Below are 14,538 nucleotides of genomic sequence, written 5' to 3' on the forward strand. Positions count from 1 at the left end.
TAACTGGGGGCCAGTATAGTTCAACGAATGATTTGGGATATTTATATTGATATTGCAGATGATCTCTACTCCACTGAAGGGAGAATGAAGAGGGTATGCATTGAAATAATGATGAAGTAACAAATACATGGATGACCGTTTCAGTAGAAAATTAGACAAGAGTTGAATCAGACAACGTTATGAACAGATATTTAGCCTCGTGGGTAATTCAGAATCATAAATGACTCCAAGGTTGAAAACTGTATACTTTTATCCTCAAAAAAAAATGGCCTGAGAGAAGGGTAGGTTACAAAGTTTGTGAAAAGACCAAAGATTTACCTCTTCTCAATATTCATTTGTTAGATATTGCTATTCAGTCAACCATGGATGTCAATTATACAAGCTGATGGATAATTCATAGAAGGTTGAGGTTATCAAAAGAGGTGTTGGAGAAGTAGAGCTGTTGAAGTCAGTATCTGTAGAAATAGGCACTGTGGTTGGATTCAACTGCAAAGAGAATTATTTGGAAAAGTCAGAGGGACCAAAAGATAGATGCAGTAGAAATGGCAGAGTCAGTCGAAGATAGAGTAAATGAAGAGAATAAAATAGTGTAATAACTTTTGCAACATTGCAGCACTGTATTATTAGAAATATAAGCCATTATTTAAAATAAGCATTGAACAAAAGTCTTAATCTATTCACACCTGTGCATTAATTAAGCATGAATAGAAGCTGTACAGATGGACAACCATAAAATTACTGATGTTTTCCTCTTTTGGTGTGATTTTTGATTTTTACAAGTAGGGAATATTACATTTTTAAAAAGTTAAATGATCATTCAGAACAGTCCAGCTATGGTAGAATATTGCACTAGTAGAACTGCATTTCATGGTTAAGTTGACAAATTGTTTGTAGTTTGAGTGCTGAGATTACAAATTAAGTACAGACAATTAGCATAATTGAAATAAATGTTCGTGGTGCAACATATTGGGTTTGTGGATTCCATACTGATGATTTTATTTTGAAGGGACATTGTTTTTAAAAGAAATGGAGGAAGCTGGATGAACTAACCAGATTCTGACAATATCAAAGGAGATATATCCTTGTGATCTTTTCCATTTGTGTAATTCATTAGAACCTCAGGCAATAGTTTATATTTCTCTGCCTAGATAGTGTTGTCTGTTACTTAGGACTGGTGTGAAATGCTGTTGCAAAAGAAAATAGTTTCAATGGAATAAGTATTTGTGTGCGAGTCTGGACGGTTAAATGGGGCATTTTGAGTTCCAAGCAAAAGAAAAAAATAACCATTGGAAATAAAAAAAAATCTCTCTAAACAAATAGATTTTCACATTTCAGCCATTTTGCTATTTCTGGAAGGATTCAGCAGTAAATGGCTCCTGGTACCATTAGACTAGCCCTCGAGGCTTTTGCTCCTGTAAGTTCATTGAGCTTGGGTGCAAGACCATCACTGCAGGCCATCAGCTTTATTAATGTGCAGATAAGCTGATTAGGCTACGTCAATCAAAGGTGCCAATATCTCAATTGAGAGGCTTTTTTTTCCCCCCTTCCTGAAGCATTGAAGTTGCCAACAAAGTGATAGATGTATGGTACACAGAGCTCAACTTGTCATCCAGCGAGACACAAGATGCTGTGATGATGCACCGACTATATTAAAGAGTACATCAATTTGTTTAGCTTGTTTTGATTTTTTTTTCCTGTGGAATTAGGCAGAGAAAAAAAATCATGGTTACAGCTTCACTGGAGAGCAGAGGGTCTTGGAAAAAAATAATCGGTTCTCTTTGAAACCTATTGGAGACTTTGAGATCTTGCTGTGCCAGACGATGGGTATTCAAGTACTCCTGTAACCGTCACACTCTGATCTCTCTCTCTCTCTCTCTCTCTCTCTCTCTCTTTCTCTCTCTAGCCTCTGGTAACTTCACTATGGATGTTTTGGTCAACAGAAGTAAAACTGAAGAGTCTAACCTGGTTGTCCTTGCAATAATTGTCCTGGTGAAAGAGAATCTAGCAGTTAGAACCACCTAATGATTTTAATCGAGCATTGCTGAAAAATAGCATGCAGTTGGGATGAAACTGACCTAATTCTCAGTCTCCTTTTAATGCAATGCGTTCAAAATGTTTAGCATCTGCTGCAAGAATTCCATGAAGTTGATAGCATTTATGTAGGTGTAAAATGACTTAATTATTTTATTGTTATGAATCTGGAACTCTTATAGAATGAATAATAGCATCAATATAGTCTTGGCCTTGTCCCGCATCGGACTTGTCAGCCACAATCGAGGCTGCAGCTGACGTGGACTTTTACCCCCTCCACAAATCTTCGTCCGCGAAGCCAAGCCAAAGAAGAAAGAAAAGAAAATATATTGTGTATCTTGGCTCACTCACAGCTTCCCAATCTCATTAGCAAAGAAGCTGGAGTATTTCAAGAAAGTGCCGTGTTTTGTTAACTACCTAATCATTTTTTATTCTTCTGCAAAATCAGCATTGAGTGAAGTTATCTTGCATCTGGTAATGCTGAATGAGAAAGAATATTTCATACTAGTTTGTGAAATATGCACATACAGAGGTAATTTAATCAAAGCCAAATACAGTGCACCAAAAATACATTACAAAATCAGGAATTTAGTAGCAATAAAAGTCAAATAAATCTATATTACTGAAGATGAATGTAATATTCAAGATATTTTCCTGTTAATTAAATAGTTTGATGGCAGCAAAGACTTTTTATTTGCTTTTCTGGTATCTTCACCTTTTCTCTCCCCTAAGGCTCTCTCCTGTTTATCTCGCTATCCTGTCGGAAAAAAAGTGAATGTAATAATAATTTTTTCCCTAATCGAGGCTTGTCAGGGAAGTGTCTTATCGTTAAAAGGAAAATGACACCGATGATATCGTAAACAGAGCTAGTGTCACAGTGTTCCAATCACAGCAATTCAGGCTCGGTATCTAGTGCTGCCACAAACACCTAGCAGCGTTTTCATCGAAACATCAAAAACATAGCAGTCATTAAAATTGCACCCGCGTAGAATTGCAGGGATCAGCCGCACTAGCGCAAAATAGGATGTGGGAAACAGGCTTCTAAATGTGCTAATTCCAACACCACGTGCTTGTGGCTTATTTTAATCAGTAGAAACTTGCACATTGTAATAAATCAGCATTATTTGTTGTGACACTAAAGGACACAGTTGGTTCAAGGATTTAGAGGGTCGTTTGGCAACAGTATGCGGTGTGATGGCAGAGTATTTTACGCTTGAACTACGGTAGCTAAGGCCCAAACCCCAAATTATCCCCCAAACAAAGCACACAATCTACACAATGGTCAGCTCAACATGCAACGAACTTCATCATGATATGGCCAACAGACTGTCTAAAAGAGAACAGGGCTTGAAGAGAATTCAATAGTTTGTTTTGGGTTTTCTTTGCAAAAACTCTTCAAAAAGAGAAGAGTATTGGTGATTAGAGAAAACAGATGTCGCCAGGCCTTGCGACAGTTCAGCATCATTTATTCCTCGCAAAAAAAGTGCATTTCTGTTTTATAAGATTCTTTATTTATTAATGTTTAATTTTATTAATTATTTAAGGTTTTTAGTACTTTTGTGGGGGAAATTGTTTATTTAACATCTGAAAAGATTACTTCGTGTTAAGAAATTGTGTTCCAAATATTTTGTACTTTTAAAATAATGTTTGCAGTTTAAAATTTGACTGATTTACACACCTCTTCAATGAAATAATGTTTTTACTGGAGTGCACTGCTCTTTCACATTGATGTATTTCATAACAGAAGAATAAAAAATGAATAAAATATATGTACATTTTAAGGGAGCTAAAAAGCATCCTTTTTTCCGCACACATTCTCTACTCATCACTTTTTAAAGTTTATTTTGCTCATTTTTGACACACGATAAGAACAGAATGCTTTAAAATGCTAATCATTACAGAGTTAAGTATGTTTTCAGAAAACACAGAAATTTCCAGACAAAGTTAAGAGTACGTGCTTCTTTTAAGTACTCAGATTCCAATAAAGTGAAATTTACTTTTAGACCCTGCGAGTATATTTTCAACTGTAGCTGGTAAACAATGAAATCTCGTAATCCATTGCTTCAAAATGAGATTAAGTGCTAACTATTAAAATGCAGGGCACAAGTTTTTTTGAATCTATAAAAAGAAACCTTAACTGAAATTTAAATACAATAATATCAACATGACATCCCTATAATTTCTTGTTGAGAATCTGCTCATTTTGTTAAATAACTTGATTGACATCTGAAAACTTTCTGATCCAATGGTTGGCAATGCATTTTGAACCATTATGATGGTTGAATGTCCATCCTCCAACACAATCTTCCCTTTTTCCTCCTAAAGGACAAATAAGTGCATATATTTATAAAATTAAATATATTGCAAGATCTTCATGTGGCAAAATATCTAGCAGCACCTGGTTATGCATTTGTTCTTGCTATTAACTGTTGTGGGATTTCATTTGAATTCAAGTTTGATCGATGAGGACTGAGTTTTTGCTGATGCTTTTTTCTTCTGCACCTTTAATAATGTGGGATCAAATTCTGGAAGTAGAGTGAAAATAATTATTTAAGTGGTTATTACAGAGACAAATATATTTTCAGAAAACACCAACTTTAATCAGAAATAAATAGTTAACCTTGTTTGCAGTTCATAAGCAATCAAATACAGTTGACAGACTTGAGAATTGAGACATAATCTCGAGCTTACAGGCATATGTAATTATTTCTAATTAGTGCAATATTTTGCAAACAATATATTATTTGAAAAAGATTTTATTTAGCTACTGCACAATTATATTTTTAGAATGACAGGAATCAATAGAGTGCTTTGGTGTCTTGTGTCTGTGGTTCCAAATGCATTGATATAATTCCATTTACGGAGCACACAGAAAACAACAGATGTGGTGACTGTTCTGTGACATTCCAAGCGTAGTCTAAATTCTGCTTAATATGGTCTGCAAAAGGAAGTGGAAAACAAAGAACAGAAGTGGGAGTCAGGAAGTTGCTTTTGTTGAACTTTGAAGAGTTGACAAATTTGTTAAGAGGTGATGTTCTGATGAAGGAATTGTCATTGATAAGTTATGGATGTAAAACATGTTCATGAAAAAAAAATTGGGGTTATTTATTGTGAAGATTAATAATCATAATTTGTTGGTAAATTGCAGAATTCAGACACATGATGAATATTATTTGGATCACAATTCTGATGAATTCAGGTTGTCAAAGTATGATTTAAAATGACATAGATAAGGTAACACAGATAGGCTGTGCTCTTGAGCTGTTTGTAAATTGCACCATCTTTCTCTTACCACCTTTTTTGCTTGACTCGTGCACAATTCAGTAGCATTATGTTAATTCACTAGTAATCTAGAAACCTTAAACATATGAAAATCTGGAGCAAACAAAATGTAAGCCACTGTTAGTACTTCAATTGTAATCTAATATAAAATGTGCCACCTTTATCAACTGTTCCATGACTGATTTGTATTAACAGATAGGAGAAAAGTTGTGAAGCTCATCTTGTTCACTCTTAATTTTATAGCATAAATATTTTTATGAGAATTCAGATTCCAAAGTTGATATTTTAAATAACTTATTCACACCTCACTGACAAAAGGCAAAGGAGGAAAAACCCAACACCCAACCCCAACCAACCATTTTTCCCCTGCAGCCGCTGCAACCGTGTCTGCCTGTCCCGCATCGGACTTGTCAGCCACAGACGAGCCTGCAGCTGACGTGGACTTTTACCCCCTCCATAAATCTTCGTCCGCGAAGCCAAGCCAAAGGAAAGGAATTTTTACTGAAAGACGAGGAACTGATTATTGTTTCAATTCACATTATGGCAAATGTATTAAATGCCACATCAGCTCTTTAAACTATGCAGATAAATAATTGTCTCTTTGATTATGTTTTTGAAATTTGCCTAGATTCTTGGGAAAAAAAACACTGATGGTTTCATAAAATATAAATTATCCTAAGAATTGCAAGAATAATAATACTATTAAAACCGACATCATCAGCCTAATTATGTCTTTCCTTGTACCAAATTGTGATGCTTTCAATGTGTTTTTATCAACGGAAGCAGTCACATTATTTATTATAAGCTATGAACAAAATATTCATTTTTAAAAACAGTGGATAAAGCAATATAATTAAGAACAGTTGGCCATTTAGTTTGCTGTTTTATCCACTGAAGGGAAATAAAATGAAAATCTTATTTTTGTTTATGATACTGTATTTCTTCTGTCATTTTTCACACCAACTCGCGTCATCTTTATCCATACAGGAAAACTAAATTGTATTTTCTCGGCAGTCATCTTTGCAGAGTAAGATTCAAATGAACAGCATTCTAAACATAAATGGAGTTGCCACAGGCTAAATTAAGAATGTTATATATGTCATGAATGAGATGGTACATTTTTGAAAGAATGTTTACATTCATTCGTTTATATGTATGTGCACACATTTTTCACATTTCTACAGAAATTGTAAAAGAAGCAGATCATTTAGATGATGTACAACTTTTTTTCATAATGTATCAAAATGAAATTAGATGTTGAAATAAAGTAAACTTAATACATTTAAGAGGTGTGTGTAAACTAAGGGCCATTGCACTGTAATTTTAACAGGGTAAATCCAGAAATGCACTGTAATTTTAATTTGGTCAATGTGAATATGCAGAAGGTGTGAAGAACTAAAGTCCTTGAGCATATTTTATCTCTTATGTTTTCTGATTATTATAATTGAGTTATAACTAGGTTAATTAATTTTTAAAAAATAGCCTAAAATAATAAATTCTATTGTATCTTTTGATACCTGCACCTAGAAAATCTGAAATGAAATAAGAATTCCTTCTGACTAAAAAAACATGCTACATAACATAATGCACTTCCATAAAATGAATTATGAGCTATTTTATATTAGAAATAAGTGCAACTGATGTTCATGTTTCCATCCCTTACTATTGATATTAAGTGCTTTGTAATGTATGTTATTATCCTGCACTGTAAATCATTTTTATGGTAAATGCTCTTCAATCTTAACAAGCTACAAGTCAAAGCTTTCAGTTCACTATATTTAGTAACAATATAAATGGCTTGCTGTTCACACATTGATTACGTGGGCAGGAAAAAGGCATTATTGGGACCACAGAGGGCTTGAAAAGATTATTATAATTTGGCAGTTCTGTTAATGGCACCTGTTAGAGGTGTGACAAAAAGGACAATGACAGACTGTGTAATTCAATAATTACTATCTTTGTGTAGTGTCAGTAGGTCATTTTCTATACGCTTACAATGAGACCAGTGTTAGAATAGTGCAGACTTTGTCTAGTTAACAGGGAATATGCAATGGTCAATGCAGTCTTTCAGGAGGAAGAATTGAATGTTGGGGAGAAACTTGGGTGGGTCAAAATAGATAGACAACCCAAAAGCTGTGCAGTCTTTTGCTGCCTCTAGATCAGAACAGAATACTTTAAGAACAGAGGTGCTCTCTATTAGCAGTTTGCAGTTTTTATCAGTACAATTCACATTTTTCATGATTCTACCTCAGAAACGAACAAATAACAAAATTGTCTTTGCATTGGGTTTTTGTTTCAATGTGTTTCTAATTATTTTTTCGTGACATTCTTTAAAAATATCTATCTTTTACCATGTATAGCTTTTAATCAACCTTTTGCTTTATTACAAAATTTGTGGAAGAGATAAATGTTTTTTTTTTCAAGAGAATTGTCATGGGATTTTGTTTGCAATCAATTTTGTGGCACTTTCATCCAGTTTACGTTGATATGAAACTAGTACTTGTTAATATTAGCTTGTAAGTCATATGCAAATTCAAGGTCAAAGCTATTAATTATCAAAGTATTAATTTTGAACAGCAGTTTACCATTTGCTGTTTTTTTAATATGGCGCTTTGGCATAGAAAACAAAATAAAATGAGCTGGCAAGAAAGTTCTGTTTTTGGTACAGTATTCTGAATAATTATTTTCAACTGCATTAATAAATAGTTCAGCTTTGTTTTTAGAATGTAATGTAACCTTCAGCCCCCAGAGTTGTTTTAGCCATGCCACACTGCGTATAAAGCATGTTTTGAATATAAACATTTTTCAGTAAACTGTGACTTTTGAATTAAATAATAGCATTTTAAAATGAAATTGTGATATTTCTGAATAATTGCATTAGCAGTATGCAGTTACCATATATTTCTGTTTGCCTTTATTTTGGAACATCCTTCTTGCAACCAATTGCATTTTATTACTGTCACAATCCACATCAAAACATTTGTAGAAAATAAAGTACATCGGTGCATGTAAATCATTCTTTGAAACTATAGGAAATTAATCCAAGACCAGCTAGAGATATGAAGAGCTATGACCTATTTGAAAATACTATCTGTTCTTCCATATAATGAAATATGTTTCTCTATTGAATTTGTTTTCTCCAAACCATTTTTCCTCTTTGGGACCCACAATGCATGAGCTATCAGACTTCCTATTTTCCATACAACATAGAATAAATATGATTCTCAGAACACTAAATTAAGTATAAGGTAGAACCCATTTCTCAGGAATGTTCAAGTAGACTTGTATGCAGTCTGTATGAATGAGATGCAACAATTTATGTAATTATTTTGAATAAATATTAATGGATTTTCATGGTAGGACATAATTATTGATATCACACTTCACACCCTTAATAGACACAAAAGTATCAAGGTAAAAGCTGCAACATGATTTAGAAGAAAATATTTGTATCGGTATTGTAGAAGTAAATCTGAAGCATATGTAAAGCTGAGATTAATCGGCATCATTTAGACAATTCAAAATGAACAACGTTTAGATCTGTAGTCATTTTCATGGCTGGGGCTTTTCATCTTTAACTTTGAACTGCTTCATGTTTCAAGTCAGATTTAATAAAGATGCAAAAGTTACTAAAGTCAATTTTCTGTATTTCTTTAATTTGACAATGGCTTTGTAGATGATTGCTCCTTTTTTTGGGGGGAAGCAAAAAAAAAATATACGAAGAATTCTGCAGTGGCAAAACTCAAAACAGACTTGTTAATTTCTGAAAAGGCAGAATCCCAAGTGAAATGCAGAAACTTAAAAATAATGCCGCGACCCAACAGAGATTTTAAAGAATGTGCTTCCCACATGTTCTTCAGTGGTTTATCAGGAATCAGAGCTTTTCCTCGACATTGGAGTGCGTGTATTCAGCAGAATATAAAGTAATGCTGAAATCAAGTGATTTTAAAAAATGCATGCATTTTGAGATTCCCAAAAGGGAATCAGTGGAAGAATGTGTAACGGATAATGACATAGGTAGCGTCTAAATTAAACATTCATGTATTTTTGTGTGGCAGTTTACTAAAATATTTATATTGGTGTATATTTTCATCTTTTTTGATTATTGGTTGAGTAGCATGTGTCTCATTTATTTATTTCTATGCGTTTAGTAAAGTAAAAGCTTAATGTTTTTATATTATTCAGTTTACTAATTGCTCTTCCCTCCAAACTCTAACATATTTATCATTTTGGATGTCTTATTAGGACTCCAAAAGCTGAAATATCTGCAAAAACATAACAATTGCAAGATAAATTCAGACTTGTTGATGTATATGTTACTGCTATATGCTGCATGCAAGAGAAGTGGGAAAGTTGTGAGAGGGGACAGGGAGGTAAGTGGGGGAGTGGAACAAATGGGGCTGGTCGGAGAGCTGACATAATTTGAATAAAAATATGGAAATATTCAAAGATTCATGTGGAAATCTGAAAGTTGCTGGCCTCCTGTGGTCCACACTTTTTGTGAACTTCTGCACTGGAACTGAACAAAATCAGTTGATTAGACAAGAATACAATCTAGCCACGTGGAATAAAATCCTGAAAAGTTTAAGGGAATCGAGTTGAGTTTTTAACGATAAACTGATCCCTAATTCTAAAGGAGGACATTCCCTGGCCCAAAAAGATTAATTGTGTCAACTTAATTTCCCTCTCATAAATATTTCAAAAATAATTAATTTTTTTCACCTTTTGTGGTGTCAAAATTTCAATTTAATCTTGTGCATCTTCAGTCTTTATTTAGTAATCTATCAAATACATAAAAAGATTGTTAAACACTTTTCCACCATACTGTATTGCCTGTGACAATTCCTTAATATGTTTAACTAATGATATCATGACTAATTATGTCATGACTACTGAGTGTGTGCCGTGGATGTCAGAAAAGGATCAGAAAAGATCTTTATGATGTGCTTCATGGACAGCAGTGAAGCATCATGTCCATGTCAGTAAGCTTTTAATTAGAAATTTATAATTTAATTCACCATTTTTGTCTGTCTCTGTTTTTTGTTAAAGCTTGCTTAGGTTAGAATGAGTCCATTTGTTCACCGAAAGCTTCCTGAACGAAGATACTGTGCTCAACCATATGAGGGAGCTAAATTAACATACAGAGTTGAAATTCCAGTATTTGATTGTTACAATACATTGGAATAATACTTGCATGTCTATTCATCTTGTGCACCACTGAGGTGGGTAAATATTAAAACCAAGGTATCTTCGCATTGTGAGCATTGATGTGTTTTAAACCATGATTTATCTACTTATAACCATATAACCATTGTGGTATCATTTACAAATATTTAAAGATTACTAAAACTATTGACATATAGTCTGAACTTTGATTTCTTTGCATATAGTATGCACCCTTGGATCTCCTCTCATTGTTCACAAAAATATACTTCATAGACATAAACCCAGGAAACAACAGATAGCAAATTACTGAAATACATTGACCACAAATTATACATTAAAAATAGTGGATTTCAAATATATGCAAAAAAAATTAGTGCAATCCTGCAGTCTTTTGTATAAGCAAGCAATAATTCTACAATTCTGCAAGCAAGCATGAAAGGGAATATAGATTAAGAAAGTAAACTGGTACAAAATATATTTTTAAAATAATTTTATAAAGCTGGAAAAGAATGCAAAAGAGAACATAGAATCTTTGGAAGATATGAAGGGGGAATATGGAAATTACGAAGGTCTCGAACAACTATTTTGTGAAGGTCTTCACGGTGATCGATACATGTAACATGCCAAAGAGAAATTTAATGGATGCAATGGGAAGTGAGAACCATGATACTATCACTAAAGACTAGTGCTGAGAAAACTAGTGGGCCTACAGGTAGATAAGCCCGCTGATCTTGATGGACTACATCCCAGAGTACTGAAGGAAATGGTGGACATTATAGTGCTATAGTAATATTTTAACAAAATTTTCTGGACTCAGTGAATGGGTCCCAGTGGTTTGGAAAACAGTAAATATCACGCCACTGTTTAAAAGGGATGTAGGAAGGTAGCTTAATGTCTGTAGTGAGAGAAGTGCTTGAGTTATCATAAACAAATAGCATGGGTGGGTTAAGATATGGGACTAATGCAAGAAATGAGGAGGTGATAGGAGAAAGAAGCTAAGAGCTAAGGAAGATGCACCCTGATAGGAAAGGACAGTAAATGATGCAAAGACGGGAAGGTGTGAGTGGCGGACATATAGAGGGTGTAGGGAGGAGAAGGAGGAAAGGAACTCGATGGATCAGGGTGTTGGAGGCGCAGAGAAAACGACGTTCTGGAAATTGGAGGTTAATGTTGATGCTGTCCAGTGGGAGCATGCCAAGATGGAATTAAGGTGTTGGTCTTCTAATTTGCATATGGCCTCAAATTGGCAGCAAAATAGGGAATGGGAAGTGGAATTAAAATAACTAGCCACTGGGAGATCGTAGGTGACATGCCATTCAGATATTTTGTATGTTGCTCCAGTTTTCCAGCATCTGCCATTTTTCTTATTTGTCTCCCAGATCCCTTAGTTTGGTTATATATTTTGCCGATCTGATGGTGTTGAACGCTGAGCTGTTGTCAAAGAATAACAGGCTGATGCAGGTGGTCTTGTGGTTCGGGTGAACTAATACAGAGCGGAGGACCAGTGAGCCATTGACCTGTTGTGACGATCGATGAATTGGAGTGGGTCTAGTTCCTTACTGACACAGGACTAGCTCTGCTGCAAGAACAATCTCTCAAAGCACTTCAGTAGATGTAAATGCCACCAGTAAAAGTAGACTTTTACTTTTTGGGGGAAATATTATAAGTTGTGCCTTTTGGCAGACTAATGCTGGAAACCGTAGAGGGAAGATCTGACACTTTCAGCATCTCACTTCAGAAGTTCATTGTCACCACAGGGTTCAAAGCACCTGCTGTGCACTCCTGATGCTGCCACAAAACAACAAATTTCGTGACTTGTTCACGACTATAATTTTTGATTCTGTCGACTTCCTGCTCCACTGCTTAGAGCAAATGTTGATTAAATGCAGACCCTTCCATCTGCACTGAGAGTTTTCATCAATGATTCTCACCGAGTTTGTATCCCTCCCAATGCCGATTACAAACAGGCGCTTGTAGAGCTGCAAGATGCGGTCATTAAGTTTGTTTATTTGCCATTTGATTGTGCCAGTGCAAAACAGTCCTCGGTGCAGGACAGTGCAAAACATGCATGCAGATGTAACACACATACAGACAAACGATACATATACATCTATATACATGCATATATTAAAATAAATATTACTGATAAATAGTAGAATCAAAGAGAGTTATTTTTAGCAGTCATTCAACAATCTCATTGTCCATGGGAAGAAGCTGATCCTCAGCTTGGTGGTTCTAGCTCCAATTCTTCTATCTTTTTCCCACCAGGGGTAGCTGGAAGATGCTGTGTATGAGGTGGTCGGGTTTCTCCTTGATTTTGCAAGCCCTCTTGATTAAAAACAATCCCGATAAATCCACTTGCTGGGAGGAGGGAGATCCTAGTGATCCTCACTGCTGCTTTTATGGTCCTGATGCTCCGCTCATAACCAAACCACATTGTGATGCAGCTGGTAGGATGCTTTCGATAGATCTCCTGTAGAAAGTTGACTGAATGGTCACCGATAGCCTTGTCTGCCTCCCGCTTTCTAAGGAAGTGCAGTCACTGTTGTGCCTTCCTTACAAGTGAGGAGATGTGTGTCCAAGAAGGGTCACTTCTTAAGTGGACTCTGCGGAACTTAGTGCTCTCAACTTTTGCCACTGCCAAGCTATTTTAAAAAATATTTTATTTTTAATTTTCCAAAGACTCGTGTGAGTCCAATAAACAAAATACTACATTCTCTTTCCACATGTTATGATTTACAGAGTCTCTGTTTTTCCCCTCCGTACTCCCTCCTTTCCCTACCCTTAAATTATACAAATACCAAAATATGAGAATACAAAGGTTAAAAAAAAACCACATAAATACCGACAAAGACAATGATCCTCCTCAAGGCTATAGGACCCTGGGTGTTAAATAAAAACAGGTAGGGGTAAAAACACGTCATCTCCGCCACATTCCCCATTTCATACTCTTAATCCTTTACCTGCTGGGATGGACGTAATGGAGGGTGGACATCTCTGTCCTCCTGAAAACTACAATCATCTCCTTCGTCTTGTCAATATTGAGAACAGCTTGTTTTTCTTTCACCATTTCATGAGATTTTCCACCTCTGCTCTGTGACTCATCGCTGTTTCTGATGAGGCCAACTACTGTTGTGTCATCTGCGAACTTGATGACACTGTTGGAGCTGTGTTGCAGTCGTGGATCAGTAGCATGAACAGGAGCGGACTGAGCATGGCCCTGAGATGCGCCATTGCTCAGTGTGATGGTACTCAATGTTCTGCTTCTGACCCAGACAGATTGTGGTCTTTCCATTAGATAGTTCAGAATCCAGTTACAGAGAGGGATGTTAAGTCCCAGCGAGGGCAGCTTCTCCACCAGCCTCTGGGGTATTAAATGCAAAGCTGAAATTAATGAACAGCAGGTGTACGAGACATCGTTCTCCAGGTGGGTCAGATTGGAGTGGAGAGACAAGGCTAGAGCATTGTCAGTGGAACTGTTCAATCTGTAGGCGAATTGAAATGGGTATAGTGTCTCTGGAAATTTTACTTTTGATACATTACATTAACAGAGGTTCAAAGCATTTCATAAGAGTGGAAATCAGTGCCATAGGGTGGAAGTCATTGAGAGCCTTGTTCCTGTCACCCTCTTTGGTACCAAGATGATGTTTGCTGCCTTGAAACCTGCAGGAATGATGTGTTGAAGATCACTGAGGACCTCAATCAGCATGGTCCTTCAGTACCTGGATGGGTATATTGCCTGGTCCTCAGTAAACAAGAGGCATCCCACCTCTACACACAACAAATCATAGTTGGTGACTTTAACCAGGCCTGTCTTCAGAAAACCATGCCCAATTACCATCAGCATGTACCAGAGGTCCCATCACACTCAATTACTGTTATACCAAGATAAGGAAGGCCTACAGTTCTTTACTGAGTTCATATTTTGGTTGGATCACCTGACTGTGCTCCTTCTGCCATCATACAGACTTTTTTTTAAAAAAGAGGCCCCAGACATCAGGACTGGCAGAAGATTGTCGCAGAAGGCTGAAGAAGAGATATAGAGATGCCTTCAGATAG

General features: G+C 35.8%; 1 protein-coding gene and 1 long non-coding RNA gene across 11 annotated transcripts in view; one reads left to right on the forward strand and one right to left on the reverse strand.

Moving 5' to 3' along the window:
- The window catches only part of vti1a (vesicle transport through interaction with t-SNAREs 1A), a 298,128-nt gene that overhangs the window by 94,405 nt on the left and 189,185 nt on the right, over window positions 1-14,538 (forward strand). Inside the window, exon 7 of one of the 10 annotated variants that reach the window (XM_069899906.1) lies at window positions 1,904-2,508. The exons of the other annotated variants lie outside the window; for them this stretch is intronic. Coding sequence (XP_069756007.1) covers window positions 1,904-2,022 — 119 coding nt within the window. The 3' untranslated portion in view covers window positions 2,023-2,508. Of the gene's footprint in view, window positions 1-1,903; window positions 2,509-14,538 lie in introns of those variants that run through there. 10 annotated transcript variants of the gene reach the window in all.
- LOC138743890 (uncharacterized) lies at window positions 3,843-13,541 on the reverse strand. Its single transcript, XR_011345097.1, has 3 exons — window positions 13,443-13,541; window positions 10,036-10,094; window positions 3,843-4,556 (listed from the first exon to the last, which is right to left on the reverse strand). It is a non-coding gene; the product is annotated as an uncharacterized lncRNA (long non-coding RNA).

The sequence above is a fragment of the Narcine bancroftii genome, chromosome 10 (genome assembly GCF_036971445.1).
Source record: "Narcine bancroftii isolate sNarBan1 chromosome 10, sNarBan1.hap1, whole genome shotgun sequence".
Taxonomy (NCBI): Eukaryota; Metazoa; Chordata; class Chondrichthyes; order Torpediniformes; family Narcinidae; genus Narcine; species Narcine bancroftii.